The sequence below is a fragment of the Aythya ferina genome (genome assembly GCF_964211825.1).
Source record: "Aythya ferina genome assembly, chromosome: 3".
NCBI classification, from domain to species: Eukaryota; Metazoa; Chordata; class Aves; order Anseriformes; family Anatidae; genus Aythya; species Aythya ferina.
Window position 1 is genome coordinate 47554351 of NC_140298.1, and position 19870 is coordinate 47574220.

At 34.2% G+C, this 19870-nt stretch overlaps 1 protein-coding gene and 1 long non-coding RNA gene across 3 annotated transcripts in view; one reads left to right on the forward strand and one right to left on the reverse strand.

The window, feature by feature from the left end:
* Positions 1-1561, forward strand: part of LOC311434477 — a 51101-nt gene extending 49540 nt beyond the window's left edge. The window contains exon 4 of the long non-coding RNA XR_014691520.1: positions 364-1561. This is a non-coding gene — a long non-coding RNA (uncharacterized lncRNA). The remainder of the gene's footprint in view (positions 1-363) is intronic.
* Positions 1-19870, reverse strand: part of PACRG (parkin coregulated) — a 221237-nt gene that overhangs the window by 97169 nt on the left and 104198 nt on the right. For both annotated transcript variants that reach the window (XM_084514662.1, XM_084514661.1), the window contains 2 exons: positions 12446-12617; positions 1626-1775 (listed from right to left, as the gene is read on the reverse strand). In XM_084514662.1, coding sequence (XP_084370788.1) covers positions 1626-1775; positions 12446-12617 — 322 coding nt within the window. The remainder of the gene's footprint in view (positions 1-1625; positions 1776-12445; positions 12618-19870) is intronic.

Genomic DNA, 19870 nt, shown 5'->3' on the forward strand with positions numbered 1-19870 from the left:
GTTTAAACTTACTGGGATTTGCATATTTTCTGCAAATCTGCTAAGGGCCAGTATAAGAAGACCATAAGAATAGATGCTTTAGATAACAGCAAATGCCTCTCTACTTATCATGCAAAAGTGCTCAAAATATGTTTTATTTTGATCACAATACAATCAAAACTCAGGACATGTTTTGAACATATATAAATACTTTTGTTAACTATGTACCTAGCACACATGAGATCCCCGTATTATTAATCTAAAATCACTCAAAAAAAAAGTCTAGCTGTATTTATGGGCTACTTCAGGCTGAAATTTGGAAAAAGTATGTACTGTGTATTCATTAATCAATGACAGTCCTTTTTTTGGTCTTGTTTTGTGCAGGATATTGAAATTGGATCTGTAATGGACGAATCTTCTAATTCACAAGGAGTCCTACTGAAACTGCTTAAGCTCAGCCTCAGATTTTATTCATAACCTTTCATCCCATCAGTTCTTGAAAGCCACAGTTGTCATCTGAACCACATTGCATTTATGGAATTCCACACTTTATTGCAAGTTTCTCACTAACTACAACAGTCACAGACATTTATGTATTTAAAGGGAACTAAAACCTAAATCTTATTTGATTCTGCAAGTCAGTCTTTGGACAGGCATTTTTCAATCCAAGGTATTAAAAGAGTGAGTGAAAGATAGTACATTCAGTAGCAGCACAAACAGTAAGCAGTCCTGTAGATAACTATTAAAATGCCATGAATTTCATGAAAAACCTGTCATTACTGCTTTTGCAAGACTGTGAGGAATTAAGCTCTTTTGACCTATTGGGCTGCATGTGAACAACATATATTTTAAAGTCAATAACTTGGTAGATAATTGAACAGATAATACAGATAGATTTACTACAGAAAAATATTTTAAAGAGTAGCTTGGAGAAAGCAAGATGCAGCATGTTGATTTTACCTGGTGACTATGGTGTAAATGCATTCAAAATATATGGTACTCACAGTGCTCTCAGTACCATAGTTATAAGAGTGAGACAGGCAAGAGAGATTTGCACTACAAAGAATATAGCATACTCAAGTGTAGATACAAAGTACTTCCAAATTTCTCTATAGTAAAACCTGCTAAGTGATCAATAACTTCAGACTTCACTACTTTGCTAGACATCATGTGACCTGAAAGTTTTCCACAAAAAGGAGTTCTCTTGACCCTCAGATTAATTAGTTTGATTGTTACTTTTATTCTTTCCTAAGCCTGCTGGGGGTGGTGAATTTCTTGTGAAGACAGAACTGAACAAAATGACTGAACCAAACTAAAATGTTGGAGGGAGCAAAAAACCTTTGTAATTTATTAATGTATTCAAAAGACTTTTACAAAACTTTACAATTTAATTATTGAAGATTACAGAAGTGCTTCAGTGCTTCTGTACTGTGTTAAATAAACTGTACGTGCAAGGAGTAATAAATGAAATTGTTAATTTCAGTGCATCCTTAGGGAATAGTAAAGGGGGGTACATTATTTAGAGCTCCAAATGGATTTGAGTTTATACACTGTAATAAATCTTAACTACATTGTTAATTAACCCTGCCTCGAGCCCTTTTTTACCTTAAGGGTTGAAAGACACAGTGTCTGTAAGGATAACTCACCATTCATATTCTTAAAGATGTTTAGGACTGGGAGGATTTGCCGATAATAGGGCACCAAGGCCTCTCCCACCATGTCAGCTGACACCACCAGGTGCTGGAGGACTTTCAGCGTGACGCAGAGGACCTGTCGATTACGAAGGCTCAGTGCATCTGTGATGTAGGAAGAACAACAGGCAGAAAGCAGAATTAATTTTTAAAATATAGAGGGAGGGGGAGGAGTACTTTAATGGACAAATTTAATTAAACCATACTCTGCTGGGGATTGTAAGTAGGCCTTTATTAGCCCAGCTTTGAAAGATCCCAAAGATGGATTGCAGTCCTGATGTTATAAAACACTGCCTTGTCTGATTGTTATTTGTTCCCACAATTTGTGCTGACTCTTCAGTAACCCAAAGAATGCAGCCCATTATTCCCTTATGCTGCCTGTGTAATACTGGCGTGGTCCAAACAAATAAAAAATAAATGTTCAATAAGTACCATTTGGGGCCAATGAAACTGTACAACTGCAAGACAACCTGCAAAGGTTGACAACAGATACATTCTACTACAACAATTAGCCTGTTTGTATGTTTGTACCCATTTATTTCATGACCTTTTTATTCATTCAACTAACAATTACTACTATTCTGAGAATCAGTACAATGAAGCAAATGTTTACAGGAAGAAAACACACAAAAAAAACCTTGTAGGCTTTTTTAAAGACAAACATTTGAAAAAAAAAAAAAAAGAAAAAAAAAAAGAAAAGATTTTGTCTTGCCCACTTAGATTTTTCTCTTAGCTTTCAGTGTCAGTCTTTTAATCTTAAGACACTAAGACATTTCATAAATACTTTTTGTTTCTCTTCACTTATGAGTTTACTAAAAGCAAGTACTTCGCCCTCTCTTTTGTAATTAAAAATGAGTTCTCCTTGAGTAATATACATATACACTTTTTATTTTCCCAAATCCCTCTAGTTATAAAACCTCCTCTGAAACTATGCAGCTGGAAATAGTTGTCAAATTTGATGTGCTATTATATTGGTCTAATTTTTCAGTGTTCTGCCCACTTATATAGATGTTTGTATAATTGTAGTGGGGAAAAAAAATTGTGAAAGATAATCTCATTCAATACTACATGTTTATAGCCACAGAAGTATATAAACATGTGAATCAATGTAAAAAAAGTATAAGCAACTGGGAAACAAATATAGTAAAGAATACACTGAAATTGTAAGAGGATTTACTTACTATTAACTTTTTCAAGAACTGCCTGTTCACATTCAAGTAATGGGATTCAGTACTTCTGGCACTAAATATTAGCAGTGCACTGGAATACTGTTCCATACAGAATCAGGTAGTATTCTCATGCAAGTGTAATGTCAGTTTTCCCATCTCTTTAAGAAAAGACATGTCTCACCCCCTTCTGCTCTTTATCTTATGCCTGCTAAGTGTTATAAGCTAGAGCTCCAAAGCAAGGGCAAAGCAGACTGGCCGTATGAATGTGTAGAAACAACCTTTGAAAATCAGCTAGTAAGTAACCTCTCTTCATGCCTCTTCGTGTGCTTCTGAAGAACATAATAAAATCACTGTTAGACTGAGTTAGGGAGCCCAAGGTCTAACAGTACTGTAGGGCATCATAGGCATTTCCAAGTTAAAGAATTGCTGTTAAATGAAAATATACACCAAGTTCCATAATTTCTTATTTGCCAGTCCCTACTGCAGTCAACAGGCTACATATAATTTCATGTTGTTTCTGAGCATACCAATGTGTGGACAGAAAGTCCATCAATATATTTACACTGAGTCCCAGCAAAGGTAGGCTATTCCAAATTTTGCTTTGATGGGCATGTGTTTTAAGGTTGTTTTAGCAAAGAGGGACACCCAGATACATTCTAAAGATTAGATCCAACTCCCAGACAAATAAATATTCCCTCACAGAAGAACAGGCATTTTTCATTTTCTTAAAGGAGTGACTGGAAAAGGAAACTCTGGGGTTACAGCATATGTTTATTCATGACTTAACTGTCATACCCAGAAATAGTAACTAACTGAACTAATAAGAAAATTATCATTAATACTTATACTTTTCAGTACAATAATAATTGTAAAACTCAAGAGACATAAAATCTAACAATTACAGAAATCTGAAATTCTTAATTCTTAACCAACAAATCAACTGTACCTAATTCCATGAATCGCTCTTCCTGTCTGTAGAAGCTAACCTAGGGGATGAGGGCTCTTATTTTTAGGCAGGCAGGAGGTGCCATCTAAGTGGAAATGGTTGTCCAACCACTCCCAGGAAGAGTGTTATCTTTAAAACCTTTATCTGCAGATGGTGGCTCCCAAAGGTTATTAGTTTCCTGTTTTCAGAGTTCTGTCTTGTGTGAAGACAGTTGTGCTTTGAGTGGAAGCCAGGATTATCCTGGTAAAAATCAATTCCTTAATAAAGTCAAGAGTATGAAAGCGTCTCATGGCTGAAAAGGAGTCCCGATGATTACAGCAAACCAAACACATACTGAATCCAAAAGAACATTTTCACATAACCTATTCTTCCCTAAATTAGAGTTGTGCTATAGGGGTGCTTACTGGTACTTTAAATAGCAATACTGGCACTTCTTTCATCTGTATTCTAGAAAATCAGTTTGATACTTGTCCCACCTCCCTCAGTACAGTGTTATCCCATCCCTCCTGTGACAAAAAACAATAAAAAAGCAGAATTTGGATCAAGATTTTGAGTGCCAAAGTGATGGATATGGTAGAATCAAACAGACTGCAGAATTTAGCCTGAAGCCCTTCAAATTGCATAAATCTGCAGTATGTGTTAGGAAAACACTTATAATGATCAAAAGTAAGATCAAATTGACTGCAGAACTGTTATTATCAAATATTTGGACCATGGCATACATAACAGTCAACCAGCTCCTGGCTTCATTATATTAGACACTGTATAAACATTTAATTAGAGACAGTCCCTGCCCCAAGGATACATCAATTTCAAACATATGCTTATATTTAAAAATCTGGTAATTATTTTCTGTGTACTACCATCACTGCAGACCATTCTCCCTCATGAATAAAAGGATGAACGTTTTAATCCTGTAGAAGAAATAAGTACATTTCAACATTTTGAATAATGTCAGTGATATCTAGAGGTTACCAAAAATGTATGAAAGTGCATTCCCTACTGAAGAATACAGCAGGACATTTTAAAACTCTTAGTCTGGGACAGCCACCTATCCCTACAGAAGAAAACATGCATAACATCCAAGGCATTCCAGTCTGGAACCACACTAGGGTATCACCTTTTGAACTAGAAGTCTGCTGCAAGACATGGATCTTGACAATTACAGCAAAGCAAACGACCTGTTTGTTTCTCAGTTAAAGACACTTTTCCATTCCTTAAAGGGTTTTTAGAGGATTTCCCTCTGTCAGTGGTATATATTTCCTTTCTGGTCATACAGCCCATATTTTGTGAATTATAGAATTCTTGAAAGCAGCAACTTTGAAACAACAAACAAAACAATAAACTGATTCTTCTACTTGGTAATTACAATGTTTTCTTATTTAATGGTATGTCAGCTTGACAATTTTACTTGTGATGAAGCTATACGCTTTTCCAGCAGAACCTCCAGATTGAGTAATCGGTTAATGCAAAAATATAATGAAGTGTGTACTCAATAAATTTGTACTGCTACATTTTTTCCAGATATTCACTGAAGTTTTCCATATCTTTTTCTTAATTAAAAGATAATTTATAAATGTTAATAAGTTAAATTTAAAAAATGTAAAAGCTGGTCTAAAATGGTGTAAAAGCTCAGTATCTGAGTCAACTCCGTGCTTCTACCATTCAAAGCAACAGTAATAGGTAATTATAAAATTTGGAAGTATATTTGAAACCACACATTTTGGGGAGGGAGGTTTTTCACAGTGCTGTTAACTAAAGCTTGCTAGCAATGAGCCAATATATATAATACCAATTCATTGATAGCTTCAGTGATTTTTTTTTTTCTTTAAATTTCATTGGCAATCTATGCAAATTAATTTTTTTCTTTTGCTAAAGAGTTAAGACCTCTTATATGCTACTTGCTTGTTTATGCATTTAGATAGAAGCAGTTCATATACGCAGCAATAGAATAGACTTTCTAAAAATTTAAGTCTTTTTCTTGAGTAGTACTTCTAACATCTTAAAGAAAAAGACCTAGAAGCTATATAAGTAGATATTTCTTATTTTATTTTTTACTTTTCTTTGGCAGTTTGGAGCATCCTATCTTGGTCTCAATGTTGCCTCCAATAGAAGCCACAGTTGTCATCTTTGGGATTGATACATTTTATAAGCCAGAAAACACGCATTTCTCCCAATATACAGTGGATCTTTTCCATAAGACAATGTATTTTCACTGAAGAGGTCAGATCAGAACATTCTTCTTCAGACAGAACATAGAAAGCTTAGACTGTACTTAATCAAATCAGAATCCTTCAAACTTCCATCACTTCCTAAAAATTAAAAATTAAATTGTGGTAGTTCCATTTAAAGTTATACTGTTAATTTAATTCTGTTTAATTGGAACAGACCTTTAATTATTTTCAACCCTTTTTCCAAAAACAACCATGAATCTATGTTTAGAAATGCACTAACAGTTTCCATTCTCTACGTAGGTCTTAAAACCAAAGATTAAAACCAATTTAGTTTGCATTCATATATTTCCCCCAGTTGGCAAATGAGGCACCTGCTTTAGAAAATTCTTTACTTGAAGCAGAACAAGATACATAGAGCAGGACTCCTGCAGAGGTACAAGCACTGAGTAAAGGGGCTTCTATTGTTGTGGCCTGCTTAATCTTATTGGTCAAGGTTTCTTTACTTAATTTCACAGAATCAGGTTTACAGAATGACTAATATGAATTGTTCACAAAATGCAATTGATTAAAGCTTCTATTTAAGAGAATTTTGTCCAAAACACTCAAAATGCATAATACCCTGAAATGATTTATTATGCTGATTTTACAGAATAGTAACTAAGGCTGTTACAAAGTGTCTCAATCAAGTCAGTGAAAACCAGAATAACAATCTTGTGCTCTTTTTTGAAGTCAGGTAAGATACTGATCCAATTTAAAATATTGCTGTACATACATTTCTTCCAGTAAAACAGAAGTATTAGTGTGTTGCAGCGAGGTGATGGGAAGGAGGAATATGGGGCAAAGCATGAAAACCTTAGGCTAATTCTGCTATCAAAGACTTTGTCCGTAAAAGTAAAGCCTAAGGCACACAAAAGGCCAAGATCCAGAACTGAATCATTGATATTTGTAAGAAATATGATCTAGTAGAACACAACTCAGTGGTTTTTTACAGCTTTAGTTGTGCTTGTAACTGATCAGCAACTGCAAAACTTTAATTCTACTAACATTTGCAGGCTCTGTTAAATTAAAAAGCATAAAGAATACAGTAAGAGTAGAGACTCATAAAGCTTCTCAGTGGTAATGCCAGTTTACAGTGTTCCCCTCTATCCCTTGATGTATTCCACCCCCTGTGCTGTCTCAGGATACAAAACTGCACTGAGTACCCTCTCAATGAAACCAGCTTTGTTATCAGTGAAATGTGATACAATTTTTAAAAAGGATTTTGGGAAAGATCTGTAGAACAGAAGACCAGTAATATTGGCATCTGTACTGCAGAAATCAACAGAAAGTGTTCTAACTATATTGTAGATCCTTGAATAAGAATGTAGACAAGAAAAGCCAAACAATACAGTTTTCTGAGACATTCAAAAAATATTTGATAAGGCCTGTCATTGATGAATTTTGCCATATTTTTCATATAAATCATATAAATATCCTAGAGATAGGAAATGAGGGTAACAATAAATGGCCACAGAGGATGAATCTGTGCTGAAGTTTGCACCTTCCAGCTACATCACAGGTGATTTGGAAGAGATGGTCACTAATGAGTGACAAAGCTTTCTGATGATAATGAAGTTATTCCAGATGTCAAAGGGCTGCAGAAGGACTTATAGTACTGAATGTCCGGGTGATAAAATGGCAGGTGAAATTCAGTCTTAATAAATATGATGTTCCAGGAGAGAACTAACTCTAACTTAAAAAGTGAAAGAAGCTAATTGCAAAGTTCACTTTCCAAACATTGATGACATTTATTTCTACTGAATGAGAAACAGAGTTTCTCCTCAAAGACAGTAGTAAAGACGAGTAACAAGGAATCCAGTTTGTGTGATTTGAAATCACCTGAGGTGAACAGTTTTGACTTTCAGAATATAACATAAACCTAATTACAATCACTTGTAGTGAATGACAGAGACTACAGGAGAGAAACATGGAAAAAAACTCAGAAAGAAAAGCTTCCATGTTCTTTAGGACAGAGATTGCTCTTTTTGGACTAAATCAGAAATGCTGGTCTGCACTGTGTAGGAACAATACTTCCATAGAAACAATACTTCTAAGTAACATTTCATGTGCAAAGACGTGAGCTTTATTGGCTTCTAGGCTTAAACACAGACTTTGTTAGGATTCACAGCACAGAAGAGAAAAGATTCTGACAATTGGTGATCCAAGATTCCTAATTGTCTAATTTCACATGATTTTCTTCATTGGCAAAAATTTATCGATGTTCCTACTAACCAATCATCTCTACTTATTTATTCCAACTTCTGTGTTATTGTCTACTGTTCCTTCATTTTTGATAGTGCAACTATAAACTAGAACACTGAAATCATCCAAGTTGAAAAGTAACTTCACTCTGAAAAACAATTACATTAGCAATAGTCTATTGCAAGGAACTGGAGTGGGAGGTGGAACAATTGGTCACTTTATGTGAAGGGGTTGGAAGCTCTTACAACTATGTGCCAACAAAGAAAAAGTAAATGCTTGCTGCTGATGAAGAGAAATGGGTACCTCTGAAAGGAAACCAGGTGCTTCCACACACTGTTTTGGATGTCCCTTATGCTGTTCACAGAAATACAAGACTGGTACAAGGGGTAGCAACTTCAGTGTGTGTTTTTGCCTGTGTGTCTCATGTCAAACCTGGTGAATTCTGCAGTCAGGAACCTCAGAGATCCAGAAACCTAATGATAGCAAACGAAAGGAATTATGGCCTTTCTGATCTGGCATCTGTCATGGCAGATGTAATATTAAAAGAAATTTGTCTCCAAAAAAAGGGGTCAAAAATAATTTTACATTCTCCTTATGACTGTACAGAATATAGAACTGGATTATTTAATTGGTAAGCAAATAGTGTTCTTTTTTTTTCTCTCACCCCCACACCCTTTTTTTCTGGCTATTCTTGGCTGTCTATAGTTTAGGCCACAAGTCAGTTTTAAGATAAATCAATGCATTATTGAAAGACTTAGTGGGGGCCACTTTCTGTGCCCTAAAAATAAGGAAACAAAACAAGTCTTACAGGCAGTTCTGCTTGCCACTCCAGAGATATGTACCTGTGTTTTATTTTGCCTTCTGCCAGAGATGCAGTTTTTGACGTGGGGCAAAATTAGCCTCCTTCTTTGTCTCCTTCCTACGAAAAGCACAGTACGGATCTTCTTGGCAAGGGAGAAGATACTGCGTGTTATGCATCAGAACTTTTAGAATACCTCTACATCTTTTTGGTATTTGCAGAATACCTCAAATTAGGGGACTCTGTTCTTGTTTAAATAACTCATGCAATAGATTTGTGAGTGCTATTTGTGAAAGAGAATTAAAAGTTTTAACATCTTGACCTATTTACATTTTCTAATTTTGCATTTTTTATTTTTCAGTTGGTTTCCTTACAGGCCTGACATTACAGGTAATTTGTTTTTCCTATTTTTATGTCATACAATGACTGTATTTGTAAACTATTGTATCATGCTTTGCCACTGCAAAGTAAAATCAAAGTAAAGTATATTTTCAATTTTTATTTTGAGAAACCAAAATATGTTTTATTATTATTTTTATTTTATTATTTGAATATTTTTCTTTTTGAGAAATCAGTATTTCTGATTTTTTTTCTTTCTGTGAGTTAAAAAAAAAGTCTTTCCATGTGACAAATAAAAATAAGCAATTGTGTTTCAACTAAATAGCATTCATGCCAATCGTATTTTGTGTGTTTTTTAGAAAATAAGTTTTATCTGTTAATTTCAATTATCTCTCTTTTGTTAGTTATTGCCTCTTTGCTTAATTAGAAGAAAATCTGTAGAAACAACTAGCTTATAGTAAACCCCAGATTGATTAAATAATTTTATTTTAATCTTTAAGATACAGTTTTCAAAAAGTCTGAAGTTTTAGCAAAAACAAGTGTCTTAGGCAGGAGGGCAGGTTTCTCCATAAATCACTAAAATATAAAAAAGAATTCTAATATTTAATTTAGAATGTTTTGGAGAGCAGCCCTTTACTAATATATCCCTTTGACGCACACGCAGGAGAAAATAATGCTTTTAAAAGCATTCCATTTGCAGAGTTATTTTTCTGTCTTTCTTTTATCCCTTTCCTCTCCATCATATATATTACGATGCCTAACAATCAATTGATTCACTCTTCCACAGTAGAAATATGGTAGTGGTCTAAAAGAAGACTGGTTAATCAGATATAACTCACCCAGAGGGACACTTTGGTAACAGTAATATGTGTAAAACATAGCTGAGCTTATTGTGGATGCAGCTGAGTCACAAAAATATACAGCTCTGACTACACTGCTATATTACATGGGCATAGTAAATTTAAAACACTCTTAGAGGTACACACTTTCAGATTCCTTAGGTGGTGGTGTCTTTTTAAAATATTAATATGCATTTAGTTAGGAAGAAGCCTTTGTCATTGATAATATTTAGACTCTTCACTTATTAAAGCCAATACAAAAGTTTTTTTTTTTTTTTTTTTTTTTTTTTTTAACAAAAAATAAGTGGAGTACAATGAAATAAAACAGAGCCAACAACTAAATTTAGCTAGCAGATTCTTGAATTTAGCTAGAAGATTCTTGAATAGGTTTCAGCAGATTCTTGAGTAGGTTTCAGCATCTTAAATTCTGATTCAATTTAAAAGTCTATATATCAAACCCTTATAAATATTCTTACCTAGCAGTCTTTTTCTAATGGTAAAAGCTGTGTAACAGCTAAAGCTTCTAGGTAATTATTTTGAAGCTAGATTCTAGTCTCAGGAAGACTTTTAAATCCTAAGTGTGGAGCTGCTGTCATAAACTTGCAGTTTTTTTCTGAAGAAACTATTTCAGCTTTCAAAAAGAGTGATACTGTTATAAATAAATTTGGATGGTGTTGAAAATACAGATTTAAAGAAATGCCATGATTCCCCTCTTTATATATTCCCCCTTTTGAGAGAAAAAACTTGTAATGTTCTTTTCATAACCTTTCACAAGCGTCACTTACAGAGTAACCATTACTGAATATTACATACACTTTTTGACATTTTCAAAATCTACAGTAAGATACAGATAATGACATCTCTAATTGATCTTTTTAAAAGGATAATAAAGTGAATGAAACAAACAACAATAATTCTGATCTTTCCAGTAGTACACTGGTATCAGAAGGCTCTAAACTATATTCCTTTTCCCCTTTTCCAAAATTGTGTTTGACTATTCATTCTCTATCACAAACACAATGACTCCATTTTGTTCTGTATTAGCATGGATGCTGAATCATTCCCAGAAAATAGGCCAGAGGACAGCAATGATATCATTACTGATCAACCACAAAATATAAGCCAAGTTTAATAAATATGAGCTTTTTAGAACTGGATTATATGGTTTACAATTGAAAAATTAAATGGAAGCCAGCTGGCACAGATTAACGTTAGTTGACCTATTAAACTTCCATTATCTCCCCCCTTTAAAAAAGAAAAAGGTGGCTGCATCAAAACTGCCTATTGGGAATGGTCCTGGCCTATGTTCAAGAATTTTTCAGGAGAGGGCAAATTAGCATGAATTGAAACTCCATTTCTAAGAAACTAACACTATCATGTTCCCACTCCCAAGAGTGCACCATGACACTGTTTAATTTACTAATATAGGTGTAGCACTTAGATTTAAGATTCATAAAACCAAACTAGAGAAGGATGATGGTTCAAAATATCTACTGAAGTAACTAAGTTAAAGAAAGAGGAAAGAATAGGTACTTCAATAAAATAAATTTTAGTCTTAGTAGTATTACACCTGAACTTACAAAATTTATTATCTTTCACATAATCTTTCAACAACAAAGGCTTGAATATAAAAACTTAAAAAATAATATTTAATTAATTAATATAATTAATATAGAATGCCAAAGTTTTACCTGCAGCATTCATGAGTCAGACAGAACTCTCAGTTTATTTATATATATATATATATATATATATGTATGTATGTATGTATGTATGTATGTATGTATGTATGTAGATGGGAAGTAACGGTAATGATGATAGAAGAGGGATCTAGAGAATAAATATAATAATACCACTGTAGAATAAACAAAAGGAAATAAAGAAACATAATCCTCTAAATTTCATCTGGTAATTTCTCCTGTCATTTCAGATGAACTGTTTTATACAGTAATTGATTTGCATAATAAATATATAAAAATTAGGTAAGAAAATGTCACTTCAAATTTCAGAAGATAAAGAGCCACACTGCAATAATAAAAAGACTCACCAAGCAGTCCAATTTTCTGGAGTACTGCACCTACCAGGTGATTAAAGGCATAAACCTTCTAGCCTTATACCTTACAATTTACTCAGGTTTGGATTGTATGTATGGCCTGTCATGTTTTATTGCTTAATTAGCAACTTGTCAAAAATCTACAACGTATAAGTGAAATTTTAGTTGCTTATTTTTATGTTGTTTGTTTTTATTTTCCACATATCTTCACCTACTTTTTATTGGGATAATGAGCTGAGGAATGACAGGAAGAATCTTGTTTCCACCATGTTCCAGCATGTCATGGATTCCTTGACGTGCAAAAAACTCACATGGAAATGTCATTTCACAAAGCCCATCAAAAAACAAAGGCAGATAATAATGATAGTCCAGCTTCTCAATCTCTACCTGAAAATACAAAATAAATAGTCAAATAAATACAATTTTACAAAACTAATACAACATGATCAGCCTGATGGATAATTACTGCCATCTACACAAGTATGTTGAGAAAATAATAATTGAGTTTGTATCACTGCAGAATAACATTAAGTCGCCAATATGGTTTATCACCAGATAAACGAAATAGAGAAATATTAAAGATCAGAATGAAAATCAATATGCTCCCACATATTTTCTGAAGAGTTGACACTCGACTCATTTGTTTCGATGGAACTAGAAGTTCAAATATCTGAAATCAGCAATTGAAAGTTTTCTGGTAAGTCAGCACCAGATTCTGATATTCTCGCTTATACACTTTACTTTGCAAGTCGCCCACACAAATTAATGCGGCTATTTTAAGAATAACGTTCTGTTTACTTCAGAAATATCTGATCTTTATGTTTTCACTTGGGCATTTATGAAAACAAATAAGAAAGAATCCTGTAACCAAAAAATATCCAGCATCACACAATTATCCGTATTTATACTGAATCTGCAACTTCCTAGGATATTGACCTAAATTTATTTACTACTGATATCAGGAACAGAATTCTAAAGAAATTCCATGTGTCTCTACTGTGAAAACAGGTAAAGAAAAATAGGTACCTATGCCTAATAGGAACCTCCCTCCATTCCTAAAATAGAAAGTGTGTTAACCATACCATGATAATGACTTTGTAAGGGATTTCACACTCTATCCAAGTATTCTTCCCTGTTCTTTCTTCTACATACCATCAACCTAATGTTACATACACTCAGGAAAGACAGAAAGAACCAGAAGTCGCTTGCTTTCAGTCTATTAGAGCCCTGAGTATAGCTAAGCTTGGCTCAACAGCCAGGCACTTTCTCTGAACACAGTAAGATCCTCAAAATCCCTGAGAGACCAATCCACCACTTCAGGCAACTGCTTCCTTGAAACACTGCTTAGCTGCCACCCTACTTTTCCAGTGAGATTATATTTTGGAATTTGATAAGTGCTTCCTCCTTCACACTCAACAAGCTTTGTCACAGACTATATTGAAGCTCAAAAAATCCTAAAGAAAAGTTAGTCAGGTTAAGCAAACCAATCCCCAGCCCTTGATTCCTGAATATCTTTTGGGAATAGAATTCTCACTTGAATTGTGGAAGTCAAGCAAGTAGCCAACATACATTCTCTGTTTGCCACTGTCATTCATTTTCCTCCCTGCTTGACTCTGAGCAGACCTGAATATCTTGCATATCTTAGCTACTGACTGGACCACTTCAGTCTTTCACATTGAAACTGATTCATCCATGAAAATTAATCATAGAATAACCCAAGTTGGTAGGGAACAACATCATTGAGTCCAACTCCTGGGTCCATGCAGGACAACCCAAAAATCAAACTGTATGTCTAAGCATTGTCCAAACACTTCTTGATTTCTGACAGGCTTGGTGCCATTACAGCTTCCCTGGGGAACCTGTTCCAGTCTGTTCATCCTCTCAAAGAACCTTTCCTAACCCCCAGCCTGACCCTCCCCTGTCCCAGCTCCATGCTGTTCCCTCGGGTCCTGTCGCTGTCCCCAGAGAGCAGAGCTCAGCGCCTGCCCCTCCGCTCCCCTCGTGAGGGAGCTGCAGGCTGCCATGAGGCCTCCCTTCAGCCTGCTCTGCTCTGGGCTGGACAAACCAAGGGACCTCAGCTGCTCCTTGTACATTTAAGTGGAAGAGGTACTTGAAAATAAGTCCTTTATATTTGCTGTGACTATCTAACTATTGGCAGATGTAGTGCCAATTACACACTTAAATACTCTCACATACATTGATTTTTAACTTCTAACAACAGACTAAAAAGAATGAATGTATTATACCTATTTACCTACAAATGTGAATGAAATCAAGTCCCTGTAGTGAACCACACAGAGGAAGGAAAAAAAAAAATAATTAAGCATTCCTACAGGAGAACCCAAAACACCACATATGATGGATTCTCTGTGTATTTTGCTTATTGGCTTTTTGTTTAAGAATGGAAAACACGTTCATCAGATGCTTTAAGGTCAATATTCCATGGTCAATTCATGTGAAAGTTCAAAAATAACTATATCAAGCAAGCATTAGAAGTTCTTTACAAAACATATAATAATAAGATATTGAAATTCTCAATACTATTTTTTTTTTTTTTAGGAGGTATTTCTTGAGCATAGAGCATGCTACGGACAACGCTTGTAAACTGGTAAAATAAGTGTGCCCACCCAGTGACTGAGAACAGAAGATATAGCAACTACAACCTTCTGGTAACTAGCCTAATTCAGAAACCAAATTATTCACTACAGAGAGAAGCCTGTATCAAGTAATCGCCAGGTGGTCAAAAAAGCTTTGATGAAGAAGTAAGACCACGAAGACCCAATTTTTTCTTGTCCTTTGTCAACAGGAAAATAAGATGTCCTTCAATATTTCTTTTTTTAACTTCTCTATAGTTTACATAATTATTTGACTGCATTTCAATAATTGAATGTTCCACTTTCAGAAAATTTAAAACAAAGCCTATGTTTACTTGTACCTGGGGAAAAGCTTTATGCATGAAAATGAAGATACACAATTAGTAGAATGAAAAACGCCTTTATCAGATTCTGTTTTTGTTTGTTTGTTTGTTTGTTTTTAATCCATTCCTTATATGCACTTTGGACAACTGTTTCAAAATTACTAACTATTTCCATGGAAATACACACCCTTGTTACGTTACTGAATCAAGACTTGCAACTGTTTTGCTCAAACTACTTGTAATAGAATACCTTATGTTTTTTCCTCCTCTTTCTACTAATATCTCATCTGTTCTGTACAGTTGTTATCTTTTTTTTTTTCTCAGAGAGGTTCTCATAGTCTGAGCAATTTTTCTTACCTCTCATTTCCCCTTAAAATATGCTTTTTGCATTCCAGATATGACGACAGATTATGTGTTCAAAAGCTTGTGCATTTTTTTTTTTCCCCAGTAGCAATAACTGATCAATAAAAGATATTACCTTTGATATCACCTTTAGTTACCAACGTTGTCTTACAGTTATACATTTTATACACATAGGATGACACATTAAGGACAATATGATTTCTGGTTTTAAAAATATCTGTTTTTTTTTTTTTTCATGACACAGATGTTTGATTTTGAAACAAAATCTCTACACAACACAGGTACATGTATTTCAAGCATTACATAATAAAGCATTTGTGTATACTCCTTACTTTGCAGTTGGTTCCAAAGCCATCAGTGGATGGCTACTGGCATGGGTCTGAAAAGGACCTGATTTCTATCTCATTTCTTCAGGCATCAGCTGTCCAAGCATTTTTATGTCCAAGCATAAGTAATTTTTACTTAGCATTTTGTGCTCTATAATAACTCCCACAATATGGAAGCCAGAAATATTTTCTTACATTCTATGTTGTGAAACCTTTTCCTTCTGTATTTACTATTTAGCTTTTAAAAGTGGCTATTATACAGCTGTACAGAGAAAAATGTGATTTTTCTGCTTACTCCCACAAAATTCTGTTGTTCACATCCACCCACAAATAATGCTGATTAAAGCTCAAATTCTTGGCAAAACTTGTCCACATCTGACAACAATGTTGCAACTACAGATTTTAATAAGTCTCAAAATAATTATTCTGAACTTCTATACTTTTTAATAGGGTTATAAGTTGTGAGAATCCAGAATCTGTATTTCAGCAATTAGGCCAACTAAAAAAAAAAAAAAAAAGATAAATGATTATAAAATATGATCAGATGATGAAAACCACTGTATTAGCATCAGTAAAATCTTCTGTTTCATGAAATTTCTATGCTATTATGCATATTAAAAGCTCTCTAGGTGAAAAAGAAATAATATACAGTTTATACTTGTTTTATCAATATGTATAACACACCAATGCACAACAAGTTGCAAGGAAACTAATGGCAGTATCACAATTAGAGATAATTTGTTCTGCAGAAAATCTGTTCGTATGAAGCAGCTACTAGTGAGAGGAAAGTCTGCTGAGAAAATGAAAAGCCAGATGAATAGTTCACATCGTAAATAGTAAAAATAGTTCCTTGGCTTATCTGCCTGATAAATGAAGAGAGAACTGATTTGAGAGAACTTAAGGTTTAGAAGTTTGACAATTGGTATGCTATTAGCCTTTCCTAAACAGTCATACTTAAAGCAATCTGATAATCTATAAACTGGAAAACAACAGTTTATCTGATTTAAGGGAAACAGAAAATGGCAAGAGAGTTAACTAGATATGCACTCTAAGAGAAATCTTTTAATTTAATGAAACTGAATTTAGAACCTTTTAGAAAAGGTAGATATTTAACTCTGTAGATATTTAACTTCTCACAATAATTTAAATAACAAACAAACTGATTAATTGTACTGCCTAGATTTTGACTTTATCAGTATACACTTCGCTGATGATACAGACAAGGCAGATCTTGCCAATGTTAAGGAGGGTCACCTACAAGGAAAACCTACAAAGAATGACCAAAAATGGTTACGAGATATAGGTCATTACAGTATCCCATGCAATGTTGAAGTGACAGATAAGCAAGGATTTCTGCTACAGTACGGGAGTTCATCAACGTGATGTAGTAAAACTGCAAAAAGAGTTGAGCAGACCAATTAATCATATGTACCACCAACATGATGCAGATATGAAAAGGGCAACTATTATTTAAAAGGTATCAGATATTTCTAGTACGGATAGGAAAACATTACTATTATTATACAGGGAACTAGTGAGATTGCACCTCTTATTATTATCAATTTACCCTATATATTTATATTTATCCTACTACAAAACAACCAGATTATATTCCCATGAATTCCTCACGGTAAGTAACAGGGACAAGCTGGCACATAATACATCAAACTGGGGAAAAAAATAAAAAAGGAAAAAGGGGAACAAATGTTTTTTTTTTTTTTTTTTAACTTTTTATTGTCTATCTGAACTCTAATCACATTAGATTATCAGAATCAAGTGGTTTCTAGAAAAGCATGAAAAATATGTTTTCCTAATACACCTGAGTGTTCCATTGTTTTCCTTACACAGTTTTATTAATATGTTGTAAAAGTTCCACAAGCACACTAAATGTTAAACTTTAGAGTAAGACAGAAAGAGATATATTGTTTCTCTACATTTTACTCATCTCTTTTATTTGCAATTGCCTAATATAAGCATCACGTGATGTGCAAAGATAATTTGCATTCATAGGAGCCATGCACTTATAAGAGTCATGCAATTTCCAATTTTGCGAGGATTTAATTAGACACCAGTGGACACCTTTCTGAAAAGGAAAACAAAGAGTATAACACTGTCCCAGAAGAAGAGAAGGCTAACTGGAGGTAAATCCCTCCCACTTTGAAGGCAGAGGCTGAAGGTAGAAGGACAATAAGGAGATTGCTGGAAGACTGGCTACCTTTTGGAGGCATATGTATTGATCTTCACTTATCTACTCTGTGCAACATGCAGTTCGTTTTAAACCATACTGGAAGAACAGTGGGTGACTTTGACCATCCCAGCAAGACACATACAATGCATCGTGTCAGTAGAGAACCATTTAAAATTAACTCATATACCCTCATTTCTTGCTCAGAGTATTTGCTACCACTTTAATAAGATGAAATGTAACATTCTTACTTTATGTTTTTAAGAATGAATTATGAAGAATGAATTATAAATCAGGAAAGAATGTCAAGTGATTCTATCTCATTCAGAAAGAGGGGCCAAGCAATTGTTTTCTCATTTGTTGGCATTAATTTCCTTTCTCTTTGACAATTCATGCAAAGCTATCTTTCAAATTAACTTGAAATTCTTTGGCATTTATGCAAATAACACAAAACCAGAAAAAATACAGATAAGCAGGAAGACCAGGATAAAACCACACAACAAAAAATGTCTGTGGCCAAAATTAAGAACAACTATTCAAATATTTTGTTTTAATAATTAAGACATGGCATAAAATAGCAGGAAACCTTCCACAATGTATGCAATGCACAACTAAAATCATCCATCTACTGAATTTTGTCATAAGTTTCAGATTTTATGAAAAAATAGTTGTTATATGGCTCTAGAAATTGTGAAAACTTTTAAAACATCATTATGCATTAATATTTGTATTTTCATATAATATGTATTGTAAAATATAATGAAAATGCAGAAACAGCTGAAAGGCAAATTAGAATAGTGATTTCTCGTGATAAGAATGTTCTGTGAGACTGTTCCTATCACCTTCTTTTGACAATTATATCTAGGTGGTAAAGTGGGCAGGAAACTTCTAATACAGAGAATGACAGAGCAGTGCTCTGTTCACTTTGTTAACTAGAAAAATAAGAAGAGATATTTCCTCAAATGCTCTAAGGTGAGTCTGCATTAGTGTATTTCTGTGGAGCAGTTGTGCAATTTCAAAGTTAATCCTAAGGGGAACAGGTGCATTCTGTGTGCCGAAATGTGGTTCTGTATACAGATGTGATCAATTTACTTCTTAGTTAAGCCTTTCCAATTATTCCTTTATTCTGAGCACACTAAAGGGGTTATGTATGGCTCTCTACATCAACACAGAAGTTATACTCTCACTCACAAATTGCAAAAACACATTGTGATGGGGGAATTCTGAGCACTATCAGAGAAAAAAAAAAATCAAATCTCCCCAAAATGCACCTATCATGCACCTATTACAATCAGCATGTTTTTAGGTTTCATTCCTATCCCACCAACACAGAGTTTTTCCATCACATAAATCTCCAAAGATGTAACTGCATATTTTTGGATAGCATTAAGTATGGAAAATTGTACAAAACAGGAAGGAAGACACAGTCCTCTCAGTAAATTCACAGTCTATTCACTCATTTATTATCATGCAGATGATCTTATTGATTTCACATGACATTTGCAAAATTCTCTTAATGAGAACAACCTACTTTTGGGGTTGATTTTTTTTTTTTTTTAAATAATCTATAGTTCCAAGAAGTATAATCAGAGTCCTAAATGTACAGGAGCCCAGTGACTCAACTGGTTGTCTCATAACTTTAGTAAGAACTGAGAAGCTGTTTCCTGACACTAAATGACAGGTTTTATATGTCTCTTGCTCTTATGAAACAGGCTTGCTAGACACAGAGCAGAAACCTGTAAACTGTACTCTGGAGATTCAGCTTATTAAAAGCAATCTAAGGGACAGTTTTAAGAGTTAAAATAATAGACAAATGATATCTGGTTCTAGATATTGAATTAGGATTTCA